The sequence below is a fragment of the Lagenorhynchus albirostris genome, chromosome 3 (genome assembly GCF_949774975.1).
Source record: "Lagenorhynchus albirostris chromosome 3, mLagAlb1.1, whole genome shotgun sequence".
In the NCBI taxonomy this organism is placed as follows: domain Eukaryota; kingdom Metazoa; phylum Chordata; class Mammalia; order Artiodactyla; family Delphinidae; genus Lagenorhynchus; species Lagenorhynchus albirostris.
The window spans coordinates 138095111-138108509 of record NC_083097.1 but is presented as its reverse complement, the minus strand read 5'-3'; the positions used below and the strand labels follow the sequence as shown (position 1 = coordinate 138108509).

Genomic DNA, 13399 nt, shown 5'->3' with positions numbered 1-13399 from the left:
ACATGAACTTAGTGGTACAGAGTTCTTTTTTTAATTTTATTTTAGTATTTATGCATTTCTTGTAATAGAAATCAAGAAAATAAAACTTGCACATGGAATCGAAGCCAAAAAGGTGGGTTAAAGACAAAAAGGAAGTATATAATAGTTAATGTACATGGGAATGCCAAAAAACTATGAAACAATGACGTTTACATTTCTAAGGACGATATGGAAGATTTAATGGTTTTCTAGACTTATCATGGTGACCATTTTGAAATGTATAGAAATATGTTGTGTACCAGGAACTAACATAGTGTTGGAGGTCAATTAGACTTCAAAAACAAACAAACAAACTCATAGGAAAAAAAGATCAGATTTGTGGTTATTAGAAGCGGGGGTGGTGGGAGGGAGAACTGGATGAATGTAGCCAAAAGGTATAAACTTCCAGTTATAAGATAAATAAATACTAGGCATGTAATGTACAACATGACAAATTAACACTGCTATATGTTATATTTATAAGTTAAGAGAGTAAATCCTAACCATCACAAGGAAAAAATTTTGTTTTCTATTTTTTTAATTTATTATGTATATGAGATTATTGATGTTCACTAAAGTTATGATGGTAATCATTTCATGATCTATTTACATCAAATCATTATGCTGTATACCTTAAACTTATACAGTTCTGTATGTCGATTATATCTCAATAAAACTGGAAGAAAAAAGATTTAACGTTTTTCTAGTGTAGGAAGTACATGATATATTTCTTTTTGATTCATAATAATGGCAATGGTGTCCCAAGAAGGTAGGTTCTCCTAAGAAACTCATTTGCCCATTTTTCTAACCCACATCTCAGGATGAGAACATCAGGAACAAAGCTCTGTTTGATACCAAAAATCATGTAGATAATTTGGTGAAATGTCCATGGCAATATGACTAGAAAGAACAGGTCTTCTACTTGAGAGAAAACAATGAGTAATGGAAAAATATATAGAATTCTGCATTTCTTATTTAATTGAGGGAAATTTTATGGTTTTATCAATATAATTGTCACAAGCAATCCATTTTATAATTACCTACTAATCAACAACTCTAAGCAAATCACCAGGCTAATAGCATCATGGATACAAAGATGATTAAAAGAAGGCTTCCACTGGGAAGTCTATGACTAACTGGAATGAGAGGGCAGAAAAGAGGGAAGAAAACAACTGATAAAAAAATATAAGGTGGAAATTCTGTTTTCATAAAGTAGGTGAAAATGCCCCGGGGGAGTCTGATGATGATGATGATGGTGCCTTCCATTTACTGAGTCCTTTCTATGTGTTAGGCACAATTTTAAGCATTTTCAGTGGATTATCTTACTTAATCCTGAGAGTAACCCTGTAACATTGGTGATATTGAGCTTAGATATATTCAGTAATGTATACAAATCAGTGTTCAAACCTGAGCTGTCTGGCTCCAAGAGTACGCATTCTGGCATTAAGGTCTGAAAGGTTTCACTGAAGAGAAGCTGTTTTTTTATGTTTTAAAGTCATAAAGAAGGTAGGGCTGAGTTGATAAGCCATTCAAAAAAGAAAGGAGACTGAAATTCAATGTGTGTATAGGATTAGCTATTTATATTCATAAAAATATTAACAAAGTAGTTCTGTCACAAGCTGAGAAATTATAGAAAACCAAGCTGGAAGGTTCCTGAGATCAGGGGCTTACATATTAGGAACAATAGCTTGTGCTTAATTGAATCTCCTGAATTCTTGGGACATGAGGAAAGCCGTGGTTCAGGAAGACTTACTGGGACACAGTGCGAATAAAAATAGTGCAGTGGTTAAAAGCATGAGTCTGAAAGCAAACCACCTGAATTCATGTCCCAGCTGCCAAATCTGATCCCTGCAAGTAAATGAACCCCTAGAAGTCTGTTTCCTTAACCGCAGTGATACCTTCAGTGTTAATGACATTAAATATGACTATGGTAATGAGAATTAAAGTAGGTCATGTATATAAAGTGTTTGCTATGGTACATGTAGTTAGTGCTCAGTAAGTGCTAGCTTTTATGATTAATGTATAAAGGATAGACTGTAGAAAAGAGAGACTGACAGCAGGGATGTAGTTTAATAGGCTCCCAGCAGAGTCCAGATGAGAACAGACACGATCGTGAACTAGGACAGTGGCAACGGCAACTGAAAAGAGGACAGTTACGCAAGATATTTCAGAGGTATACGTGTCTTCATGATTCATTAGATGTGGGAGGCGGACATGTGACTCTGAGTGTTCACGCCTGGCTCACTGGGACAATGACGGTGCTATTACCACATACAGAGCAATCAGGAAGAGGTGATGGTTTGAAGAGAAATCATGGATCCAGAATCTATCTTGATGTATTGACCAAGAATTAAAGGTATTCTTCAAGTCTTATCAATCTACCACCGAGGAATATTTTTCTCAGGAGTGACACACATATAAATGGTGATAAAGATGATTCAGGTGGTGTATACAGAATTATCACATAGCCTCGAATTATGTGTAAGAAAATTCCTTCCTGCTTCTTCTACCCTTCTGTTTAAATCAAGGAAGTGTTTTACTTTGGTGCTAGTTACCCTCTTCCTTTTCTCTACTATCTCTTTCTTTCTTTTTCCACATACTCAGAGCCCAGGGAACACCAATATGTGCACTTAAAATTTAAGAACATTTGTTCACTTTTCATTATATTCTTATATCAATTTCTATTTATGTCAAATGCTTCTCATTTTCCAATTATGGTCCTAATGTGAATTTTCCTTTAAAAAAATCATTTTACTAATAGCAAGGAATCAATTTAAAGAACAAATATACTAAGGAACCCACAGTACAGTCACCACTTAGATATAACAAAATCATGAAAGGTGGACTTGAATGAGTGAAGGTTAGCAATCTCCGCAGTAAACTAGGCCTAATTTTAGGCACTACTCTCTCCTAGTTTTGACAGAGGCTTCTCAAAGGGAGATACATTTACTATAAGTCTAAGAGAAAACCACATTGTTGTAATGGTCAAGATTCAAAAAGGCTATAATTTTGATCTTCTGATAACTTCCCAAGAAAGTTGTTAATATAACTTCCTTGTAGATATTAACTAGTTATGGAGCCATGCTTTGAAGATAAGAATGGCATCAGAAATAAAACAAAGATCACACAGAAACTTCCAATCATTACAAAATCAACTCTCACAATAATCAGGCTGCCTGTCGGCATTGGTGTTAACTTTCAACTCAGCCCTTTCTCTTCCCAGAGGCAACTGGAATGATACCACACACAAAAAACAAACCAGCAAGAGCAGGGAGTGTACAAGAAGACCAAGGTGGAGGCTAACCCCCATATTAAAATTCACAAGGAGTTGATACAATCAATTAAATGATGCTACTCAATATCAAATCTGATATCAATACGGTTTTGCTTTGATTTCTCTAGGAAGAGTGATAGCCTTGTGACACCTTGATAAATTTTCTTGCCATGCTTTAAGTAAATAGAGTATTTTCTTTTGGATGTATCTCTTATTAGACAGTAAATACTCTAGATTATTCTCAGTATGAGACTTTGGGAAGGGGATGATGTCAAAACCTATGATATAAAGCCAACACTTCCCTCACCACTGTTTGGTTTTAACGCCACTCCGGGCTTAAATGACTGAACAAAAGATCTGCTAGTCATAAATTTGTGGGTTCTGTTTTAGGGTGCTGTAATAACTATACAGATATGAATATACAACAGAACTTAATGCCCAATTTCTTATTCTGGAAGCATACAGACTTAGAGGTTATTTTTACATGTGCTGTCTCACAGATGGAAGACCTGTTCTAAGGCAGTCCTGAATCTGTTTTGGGGACCAAAATAAAGACTGTTCTAGTACTTGATGGTCAGTATTTCCAATGAATAAGTGAACATAAGGCCACATTTTAAAAATAAACTAGAGCATTTCTTTGATTTTATTTCAGATTCTTTTTGCAACATAAGAATTTTTTGTTTTGAAGAAATCTGCAAATGCCAAAAACAATGTTAGTTTTTCATTTAGAGGATGATGCTTATAAAGGTAGAATCTTAAATTTCCATTTCTGTCTAGGTCTGTAATTTGTTTCTCCTTGTACAACAGACCAAGGCCTTTTTCTAAATTAGTCAACACAAAAATATGTCCTATTAATTTCAGGAGGAAGACAATCAGGTATGCATGAATAAATCAATAGAAAACAGCTTAATTCATGGTAACAAATAAAAAAGTATGTCTTAATATGGTAAGCTATGAACACAATGTTTATATTTGAAATTAGGACATTTAAATTCACATAACTTTAAAAAGGAGCAGCTGGAATAATCTATATGGAATATGCACTCAGGGGCCCCCCTGGTGGCGCAGTGGTTGAGAATCTGCCTGCCAATGCAGGGGACACGGGTTCGAGCCCTGGTCTGGGAAGATCCCACATGCCGCGAAGCAACTAGGCCTGTGAGCCACAATTACTGAGCCTGCGCATCTGGAGCCTGTGCTCTGCAACAAGAGAGGCCGCGACAGTGAGAGGCCTGCGCGCCGCAATGAGGAGCGGCCCCCGCTTGCCACAACTAGAGAAAGCCCTCGCACAGAAACGAAGACCCAACACAGCCAAAAATAAATAAATTAATTTTTAAAAAAATTTTTAAAAAATACGCACTCAGCATTGCAGAGGGTTTGTATTAACCTATAGCCACCCATGAGACAGATCTGGTCTGGAAATATGTTTGACTTACCCCACATGGTTTTTTAAATCACCTTCAATTAATACCATTAAAAATTATGATATTTGATATAAAAATACTATAGATTTTTAGTTTCTCTTGAAAAAAACTGAAGTCCTGACCACATTAGGTCCCATGCATACTTGATATTTATAACTAATACTATTAGGCACTACTACTTATTGAATGCTAAGTGTTAGGTATCATTCTAAGCATTTTACCTTTTTTTTTTTTTAAATACATACAGTATGACTGTGAGGCAGATCTTTTGTCCACATTGGTTATCTGTGAGAGCTGGTCCCCTGAGAAATTCAGTAATTTCTTAAAATATGTAGCTGGTAAATGATGGAGTTGGGATTTGAACCCAGGCCTGACACCAAAACCCAGTCCCTTATTCACTGATGAAGCCAGTTCAAAATACTTAATTACTGAACATGGAATTAGTCATATCCACTCTGGTCACTTTTCTGCATTTTTGAGAAGTTAATCTTCTCCATGTGATACTTTAAATATGAAATATATTTCTTAAAAGAAACATTATGCCTATTAAGTATTTTCTTCTTTTTAATAACTGTTACTTATTTTTCATAAGGGAATTAAGCAAATAATTTGCTTATCCAATTTGAATCTTTAAATTGATAAAATCCATTTATATTTATGTATTATACTAGAATACCAGTTATAATTTTCTCTAGTAAATGAAAACACTTCATTTAATTTTCTGAATATCATTTCTAGACAAGTGTTGAAAGCTTCTAAATCATATACACCAGAATTCAAACTCTGGAAGGGTCACTCAAAATTATTTCCAAGTGCATCTTACCAGAAGTTGTCTTCACTACTTCAGTGGTATTTCTCAGTCCAACAAATGAAAATTGATAAAGCCTCCAAGATCTTGTGTCCCCCACTTCAACAGAACTACGCTTCCATTGATAGACAATTTCTTCACGTGGATAGCCATCTGCCATGAGATAAGAAAGCACACATTTTAACTGATTAAAAATGAACATATGTGGCAACCAGCTTCTATGAACAAGACACTGAGGGAGATACCAAGAGAGATAGTTTTGACTTCGATGAGGATCTTGGACTAAAGAGCATTACCATATGGAAAATCAATACAATTTCCCATATCCTAATGGGAAATTAGATTTAAAAACCATGAGGTCAAAATTACCCATGAAAAGCACTTAAATTGCATAGAAGGTATACTATACATGGTTTTGTATATACTATACACATACTTTACATTGTCTGGGGTAAGATATAAAAAGTAGCCAGTATATAGTACATATGCAAGATATTGTTTATGGTGAAACCGAGTCAACAGGGCAAGATTTTGAGAGTCATGCAGAAAACAGAAAATAATGGAAGAAGAGCAGACTCAAATCCCTCCCCAGGGCATGTCCTTGGAATAGAAGATGATTGGGAAAAATTACCTCAACTATTTACATTATTCTCTCTCTCAATTTGTTGAGGCTTCATTTTAATATACACAGAAATCTGCAACTAAAAGCAGTAAGTAGAAATGCCGAGGGGAAGATACCAATGAGGACTATGTAGATTCCTTACAGCTCAGTTATGTTCAGCCAAAACAACAGAAAGCATTCATGAAAGAAATATTACACTGATAATATAATGATTATCAGTACCTTTTCCTAGCCATAATATCCCAGAAAGCTTTCTCAATTTTTCTTCTAAATTATTCATTTACTTATGGGGATGATGATCATACTTATTTCATGGAATTGATGGTCAATATATATTTGCTGAATGCATAAACATTATTTTATAAGTAAGCTGCAGAATAAACTCAAATAAGATAGATAGATAAATGATAAAACTAGAAATCTTCTCAATTGTTTGTCTTCTTCTAATAATGCTGTGGAAAGGTAATTTTGATTATGGAGGCTGATTGACTTCTTGGAATAAAATCCCTTGTTTCCTTTTTTTCCTTTCTTTTGGTCCAAATCTTTGTCCACTATATTTTATTAATAAGAAGAAAGAAAAAAGAAAGCCGAATCCCCAGATTGCTATTGAGTGGTGGTAGCACGCTGGTAGGGCTGGATGTGGTGAAAACTAAGAATACGAATGATAATATTAAGGAACTTCCTATGGAGAACATGTTTGATTGAATTGTTTTAATAGCAATAAGTAATATTAAGTTGAGAATACGAATGATAATATTAAGGAACTTCCTATGCAGAACATGTTTGATTGAATTGTTTTAATAGCAATAAGTAATATTAAGTTGATTTTGGGTTCAGAAGACAATTGTCAATCAGGAATCTGATGGCATAGAAATCACTATTTCTTAAGGTTTAGCTGACTCAGTAGAGGAGTAGTCCCAGTTGGAAAATTAAAAGAAAAGAAATCCGATCTCCTAAACCTTAGGTAAGTTTTCACTAAAAAATATTCTATTCTTGGATGAAGTAGAACATATGAAATAAGATTTATAATGGAAATTTTTCTCAATATATATAATATACAGTGAAGTTTTCCTTCGGTTCTCTCTGGAAATGATGTTTATTGAAAACAGGTGATTGGTTTTCTCATCTTTTTGCTTTCTTTTTTTTTTTTTTTTGAAAGTATTGTTATTATGATTTAGTTGGTTCTTAGGAGTCTCCATCACTCCCTGGCTGGGAAATTATACCTATATTAAAAACTTAAAACTCATAGCCAGTTTTTCATTCTACCCAATATGCACAATTGACAGTCCAAAAATAAGAAGGAGGTGAGCAATCTAACACAAATGCAGAACAAATAGTGAGGCAAACGTAGGGGAAACTGAGGCTTCTTTTCGATTCAGACAGAAAATATCTGCAAAGGTTACTAAAGCTTAATTTGTATTAGAATCATCATGCTCTTCTTGCTATAGTCTATTATCTGATGATAATAATTAATAAAATAATAGAGCTTTTGATTAAATCTTATTATGTGTGAGGTAGTGTACCAACCATTTTACATATTTCAACAAAACAATATTGAGGTGAGGCAGGTCTTATAATTTCTATTGGGCACCTGTGTCATGAACTCATTGAGAGATTTAGTAATTTGCTCAAGTCTTTAGTGATGGAGTTGGGAGTTGAATTGGACCCACATGACACCAAAAATCAGCCTTTTGCTCACTGGTAGATAACTAGTTTTAGGTATTACTAGAACTCCAGGTGGAAGAGGTAATTTTCAATTTTGTTATCCTTATAGATATATCAAAACTGGAATGAACAAACAACATTGTTGGATCTCTGTGTGTCCTGATATGTAAAGGGAGAAAACAACTAGCAAATGTACTGCTACTCTCTTCTGGACCCGCGGAGGGAGTGGAGATGTATAGTGCACATTTACCTCTTTCTACTGAGGCCAGGACAAGCTTTACAATCCTTCTCAACAAAGGGCTCCAGGAAACAACTGCCAGTTTATTAAAAGTTTATGCCTCAATGAAATCTATTCGTAATTCCTGATAAAATAGATCCTTTTTTATGACGAAAGAGATTGTCAAAATCTTCAAAGTCAACAACACTGCTTAATGCAATTTTGCATTGTTTAAGTCTCCCAATTAACTGATACTGCAATCAGAAAGACTAAGTGGTGAGAGGGCATGCAGAATATAGAATGAGTATTACTTACAACTGGAGAATTCCAAGGGGCAGGAGTGTTCATCCATTGGAAAATTGTGCAACTGTAATTGGCACTCAGCATCAATTGTCAACCTAAATAGGAAGATATGAAACATGAATAGAAAGATTTTAGACTGTTTTAAAAAATGTACATTAGCACAATTTCTAGTGACCATTTGTTTTTATTCCTGGAGAGTATGTCACACATTCCTATTGATAACAAAAGGTGATCCTCACTGAAGAAATTCACCAAGTCCAGGAGAAAATTGTTTAAGACTTAATGTAGTCCATTTACTTTCAAAGACTAAACAATAGGATCTCGTTGACCTGCAACTCCATTTACTCAATATTTATCATCCCATAATTTTTTTGGCAAATTAATCGCACACATGAGATTGCTCACTGAATGCACTTAACTTACTGAATAGAACAAACTGTTTTATGAACTTAAACTCATTCACTGCTTGCATGTAAATGAATGCAGATAACTCTCAGATCTTATCTGCTAATTAAAGCAGAACTTTCTCTTTATAAGTACTTGTTAGCTGTTAGCTTTAAATTACTATATGTGAGTTTAAAAATACCTATGTTTCACAATGGAGTATTATGCATTCTTACAAAGGAACACTATAAAGGCATTATATAGGATGTTAAAGAGTAGAAGAATATCTAATAGCAATCAAGAAATGTTAAATACATATACACAGACATATCAGAAAAATGTTTGCCAATGAGTCTCAATTATTTTGCATCTGAGGTGCTTACTAAACATACAGATTTTCTTTCCCAGTAGAGCCTGGGACTCTAGGAGGGAGAAAATTTAAAGGAGTCCTAGATGTTTTGACCACCTTTGGGGAAGTATGAGTATATTGTTAAATTGTAATGGTGATGGGTTGATGATTTTTTAAATTTCATATTTGTTAGCTATATTTCTTACAATTACAGATATCAATCTTAAAGTAATAAAAGTTGTTTTATAAACATTTTATATTAAAAGTTTAGAATAAATTTTAATTGGGGAGATTTTATTTTTCTATGGTATAACAGAGCAATTACTGATCTTAAGATATAATTAATAATCATTGAGCCCGTAACTGTCTGCATGGCACTGAGTAAGGTGAATTTTTCTCTCATTTAATAAGAGTTATTATGGCTTTATTGTACTTGGACTTGTCCAAAGTCACAAATCTAGTGGCATAGTTGAGATTTGAACCCAAGATTATGTCTCCAAAGCTAGAGGTTTTAATCACTGTCACTCAGTAATTATATGCTCTTCCAAAGAAAAGATTAGTTTTATTCATAAGTGAAATTATAATTAAATTAGATATTTTATTAGTATCATTTCTCCAAGTTAAACTGGAATTGTTAAAATTGAAGATAATGTAGATTGCAGATAGGTACACAGATATATATCTATGTGTATACACACATATTCATAACTCATTATAGATAAGCAACTCATTATAAACAACATATTCATAACTCATTACAGATAAGATAATGCTTATCATTATAGATAAGCATTATAGATAAGAATAAAATCATCTCTCTATATAGATTGGCAAACTCATTCAAATCTTGAATGAATCTTATGAGAGATATTTTTGAGCTGGGGTCCATAATTTAATATTGTACAGTGACTCTGCAAGTTAATACAAGTGGAAAAACGACTATAGTATTATGAGAACGATAAAGGAACTTGAGATAGTGTGACTTTACTTAATACTTCAAAAGTTAGACTGAGTTCTTATTTAGCAGACAAAATTTGATTTCCACTAGAGTCTAATTCCAGTCATTACCTTACATCTAATTTAATAAAACCCATGATGAAATCAAAATATATGCAATGAATTTCTTTTGTAATTGTGGCTCTTTTTTCTAGTAACTGATATAACTCTGATGATAAAGGCTTTGGATCCAGTTTAAAGTATTATATTTTATATCTTGAATATTACCTACGGCATAAAATATACGTTAGAAAGGCATTTAACATTAACCATTTTGAAGCTGCAAGTTCCTGGATAGTAAGACCTAGAAGAATCATACTATTCATAACTATTATTGAAAATATATACAAATAATTTAACTATCTGCTGTGCTTACTTTTTTATTAGGCTCATGTCCCTGTGAGAAAACAGAGTTCTCACATCAGTCAAAGAAAATGTTATACCTATGTCCTTTGAAAAAGTTCATTGATAACAGAAAAAAACCTAATTTTGTATCATCACATACTATTTTGATCAAGCATGCCAACCCTGATTTAGGCTTGACATCTTTCGTTCTGTTTTAAGAGAACATGATTGATCTTTGCTTTATTCCCAGCAATTACTCCTTTCCTTTTCCAAAAGAATACCTTAAAGTGTAGAGCACTCGACCATCATTCCAAATTCTCAGCATCCTATTGGGGGTGGTTATCCAGTGTGCATCGGCCTTTTTGGAATTTCTGAAGAAAGTGTCTGGAATCCAGATTTTCCCCACCATGTTGCTATTCAATCGGAGGACTTTAATGGTGCTGTTAAATTTCAGACGTCTGTCATACCATGTTTGGGCAAAAAATATATCAATTGTATATTCCTGTTTTAAAGAAAAAGATGAAATGGAACATCTTTTATATAGTAGGATTGTATTGTAGAGCATTTGTGTGTATTTATCACATATGTTCTCATTGCCAAAACAAAGCAAAGCTACTTTGGCTTTGAATAGTCCAAAAGAAAGCAGAAGCTTGGCTAAGGAGACTCACCCATCTTTTGTAGACAATACATTGTGAAAAAATAGACCTAAGTGAATTCTGGTAAAAGATCATAGCCCTGACACAGTTGTTTGCATTAGGTATTTATGGAGCAGTTTCTCATGTTATTTTGGGCCAGCTAATTCTTTGTCACGGGGGCTGTCTTGTGTAGTTTAGGATGTTTACTACCATTCCTAGCGTCTACCTACTAGGTGCCAGTAGCACCAAAAACAAACCCCACCCCCAAGTTGTGACAACTAATAATATCTCCAGACATTGCCAATTGTCTCTTGAGGAGGTCAGTTACTCAGGTTCAAAAACCACTGCTACAGAGTAAAAGAAAGTCCAGAACCGTTCTCAAAACAGTTCTAAACCAGAGCTCTGGAAGCTAAGCTGCCTCACCTCACAATTAAGTGAGGATCCTAGAGAATCTATCTTGTTAGGCAGTATGAAGATAGAAAAGGGGAACACACTATACACAAAAAGCACTTTGTGCCCTGTCTGGCAGACAGCAAACATCCAAAGTAAGGTAACTATTTTTAGTTTTTACTATTACAGTTGTTGTCTTATTTTTATAAACAAGAGGAAATGCACCAATTAAAAGACAATCTTTACTACTGTACTAATCTCTATCACAGAACATATTTAAAAAGTGCTATGATGACAAGTGACTCTGTAATAATTATACCCTCATGTACATATATATCACTAAAGTGGCAACTTTAATCAAAGAAAAGAAAGTGTGATGTGAATTAGTCCTGGAATCATAACACCCAAGATCTAATTTGCCTATCATATTTAGATATTATTTAGCATGATTTTATAATTCTATTTTAACCATGTCTGTAAATGAGAAAATTAAAGAACAAACCCTTGGTGTTCTTAGAACATGACCTCCAGTGTTCTTAGAATATGAGAGTTGGGGGATGGGAGTCATTCACATTTCCTAGTCTAATCCCCTCAACCCACCACCATGTATGATGAAGAATACAAAAAATCAGGATGAGACTATAATCTTCTTCCTTTGACGAATTTGCATTGTTCTGGATTATATCCTTGCACTCCTGCCCCTGTATCTCACTGTAATTCACTACATTGTCACTGAAGTAAGTCATACCACTTTGTTTACTAGTTAATTGCATATTTGCAGTCCACAAGTAATGAGAGGGGAACTTCTATGAAATTCTTTATCAGCTAATCAGTGATGTGCCAATAGGTAGAGTAACTCAATAATTTCTGATCCACATTTTGGCAAACACACACACACAAACAAAAGGTTTAAAATTCTTTAAACCAGCATTTCATAAACTGTGATCTTGGGACAGTAGTTCTGGGCACTAGTATTCCTGAAACTGTAAGTTCTGTGTTTAAATAAACTACATATATAGCTGATTCTTCTTAGATATTTACAACTTGCATCAGAATTTTAGTTGTAAAGAAGTAACATGTTAGCATTTGTTTAACAGTTAAACAAGCAAACTTACTTGCATGGAGTATGCAGGTGGTGGTATACTTTTTTTTAATCAGCCCAGTTGAAAGCAATAAATGCTTTTCATCTCTCTGACTCAGCAGAGCGTCCTTATTGCTTGCTTGGCAAACACTATTTTAAATTTACAGTATCACTATGTTATGTTATGTTATGTTATGTTATGTTATGTTATGTTATGTTATGTTATGTTATGTTATGTTATGTTATGTTATGTTATGTTATGTTCTACTCTATTCTATATAGGCTCCAATCTAATTTCTTATTTCAGATTTGGATAGAAAGCTTTATAAAAGAACAAAGTTACATTTATTGTTAAATCTAATGCACTATTTCTTCTGAGAAACAATTCTGATTTGAAGCAACCTATGACCTCTTCACACCTTGAATATTCTAAAAAGTAGTAGAGCACTATATTTTATTTTGTAGTAAGCAGGACCTACCAAATAAGCAGTGAGTGTTGAATTTTAAGATTATAGCATTTACCCAAGGTAATTTTATACATATGATCACATTTAATTTTTGTAACAAATCATTTAAAATAATTATCTTTATATTACAAGGGATAAAAAAGGATCTGAAAGATTCTCTCTCCCTTCCAAATTTTTTTGTTGGTATAGCCCTTACTATTTCCGTGTTACCACATTTCCTCTCTATATGTTAATAAAATAGACAAACAATTAGAAACTTACCATATTGATAGCATTCACTGGACCAATGCTATTCACATACATGTCTGTGTGAATTAATGTTGGTTTCACTGTAAAGAGAACCATAGAAATATGTGCATATGGAGAAGCATAATATTTTAATGCTTAGTCCTTGTTATTCTAGAAAGATTTATTTATTTTGCTA

At 33.7% G+C, this 13399-nt stretch overlaps 1 protein-coding gene across 5 annotated transcripts in view; it reads right to left on the bottom strand.

The window, feature by feature from the left end:
* Positions 1–13399, bottom strand: part of GABRG2 (gamma-aminobutyric acid type A receptor subunit gamma2) — a 123306-nt gene that overhangs the window by 79869 nt on the left and 30038 nt on the right. For all 5 annotated transcript variants that reach the window (XM_060144159.1, XM_060144160.1, XM_060144161.1 and 2 more), the window contains exons 3-6: positions 13237–13304; positions 10684–10904; positions 8341–8423; positions 5537–5674 (exon numbers count right to left, since the gene is read on the bottom strand). In XM_060144159.1, coding sequence (XP_060000142.1) covers positions 5537–5674; positions 8341–8423; positions 10684–10904; positions 13237–13304 — 510 coding nt within the window. The remainder of the gene's footprint in view (positions 1–5536; positions 5675–8340; positions 8424–10683; positions 10905–13236; positions 13305–13399) is intronic.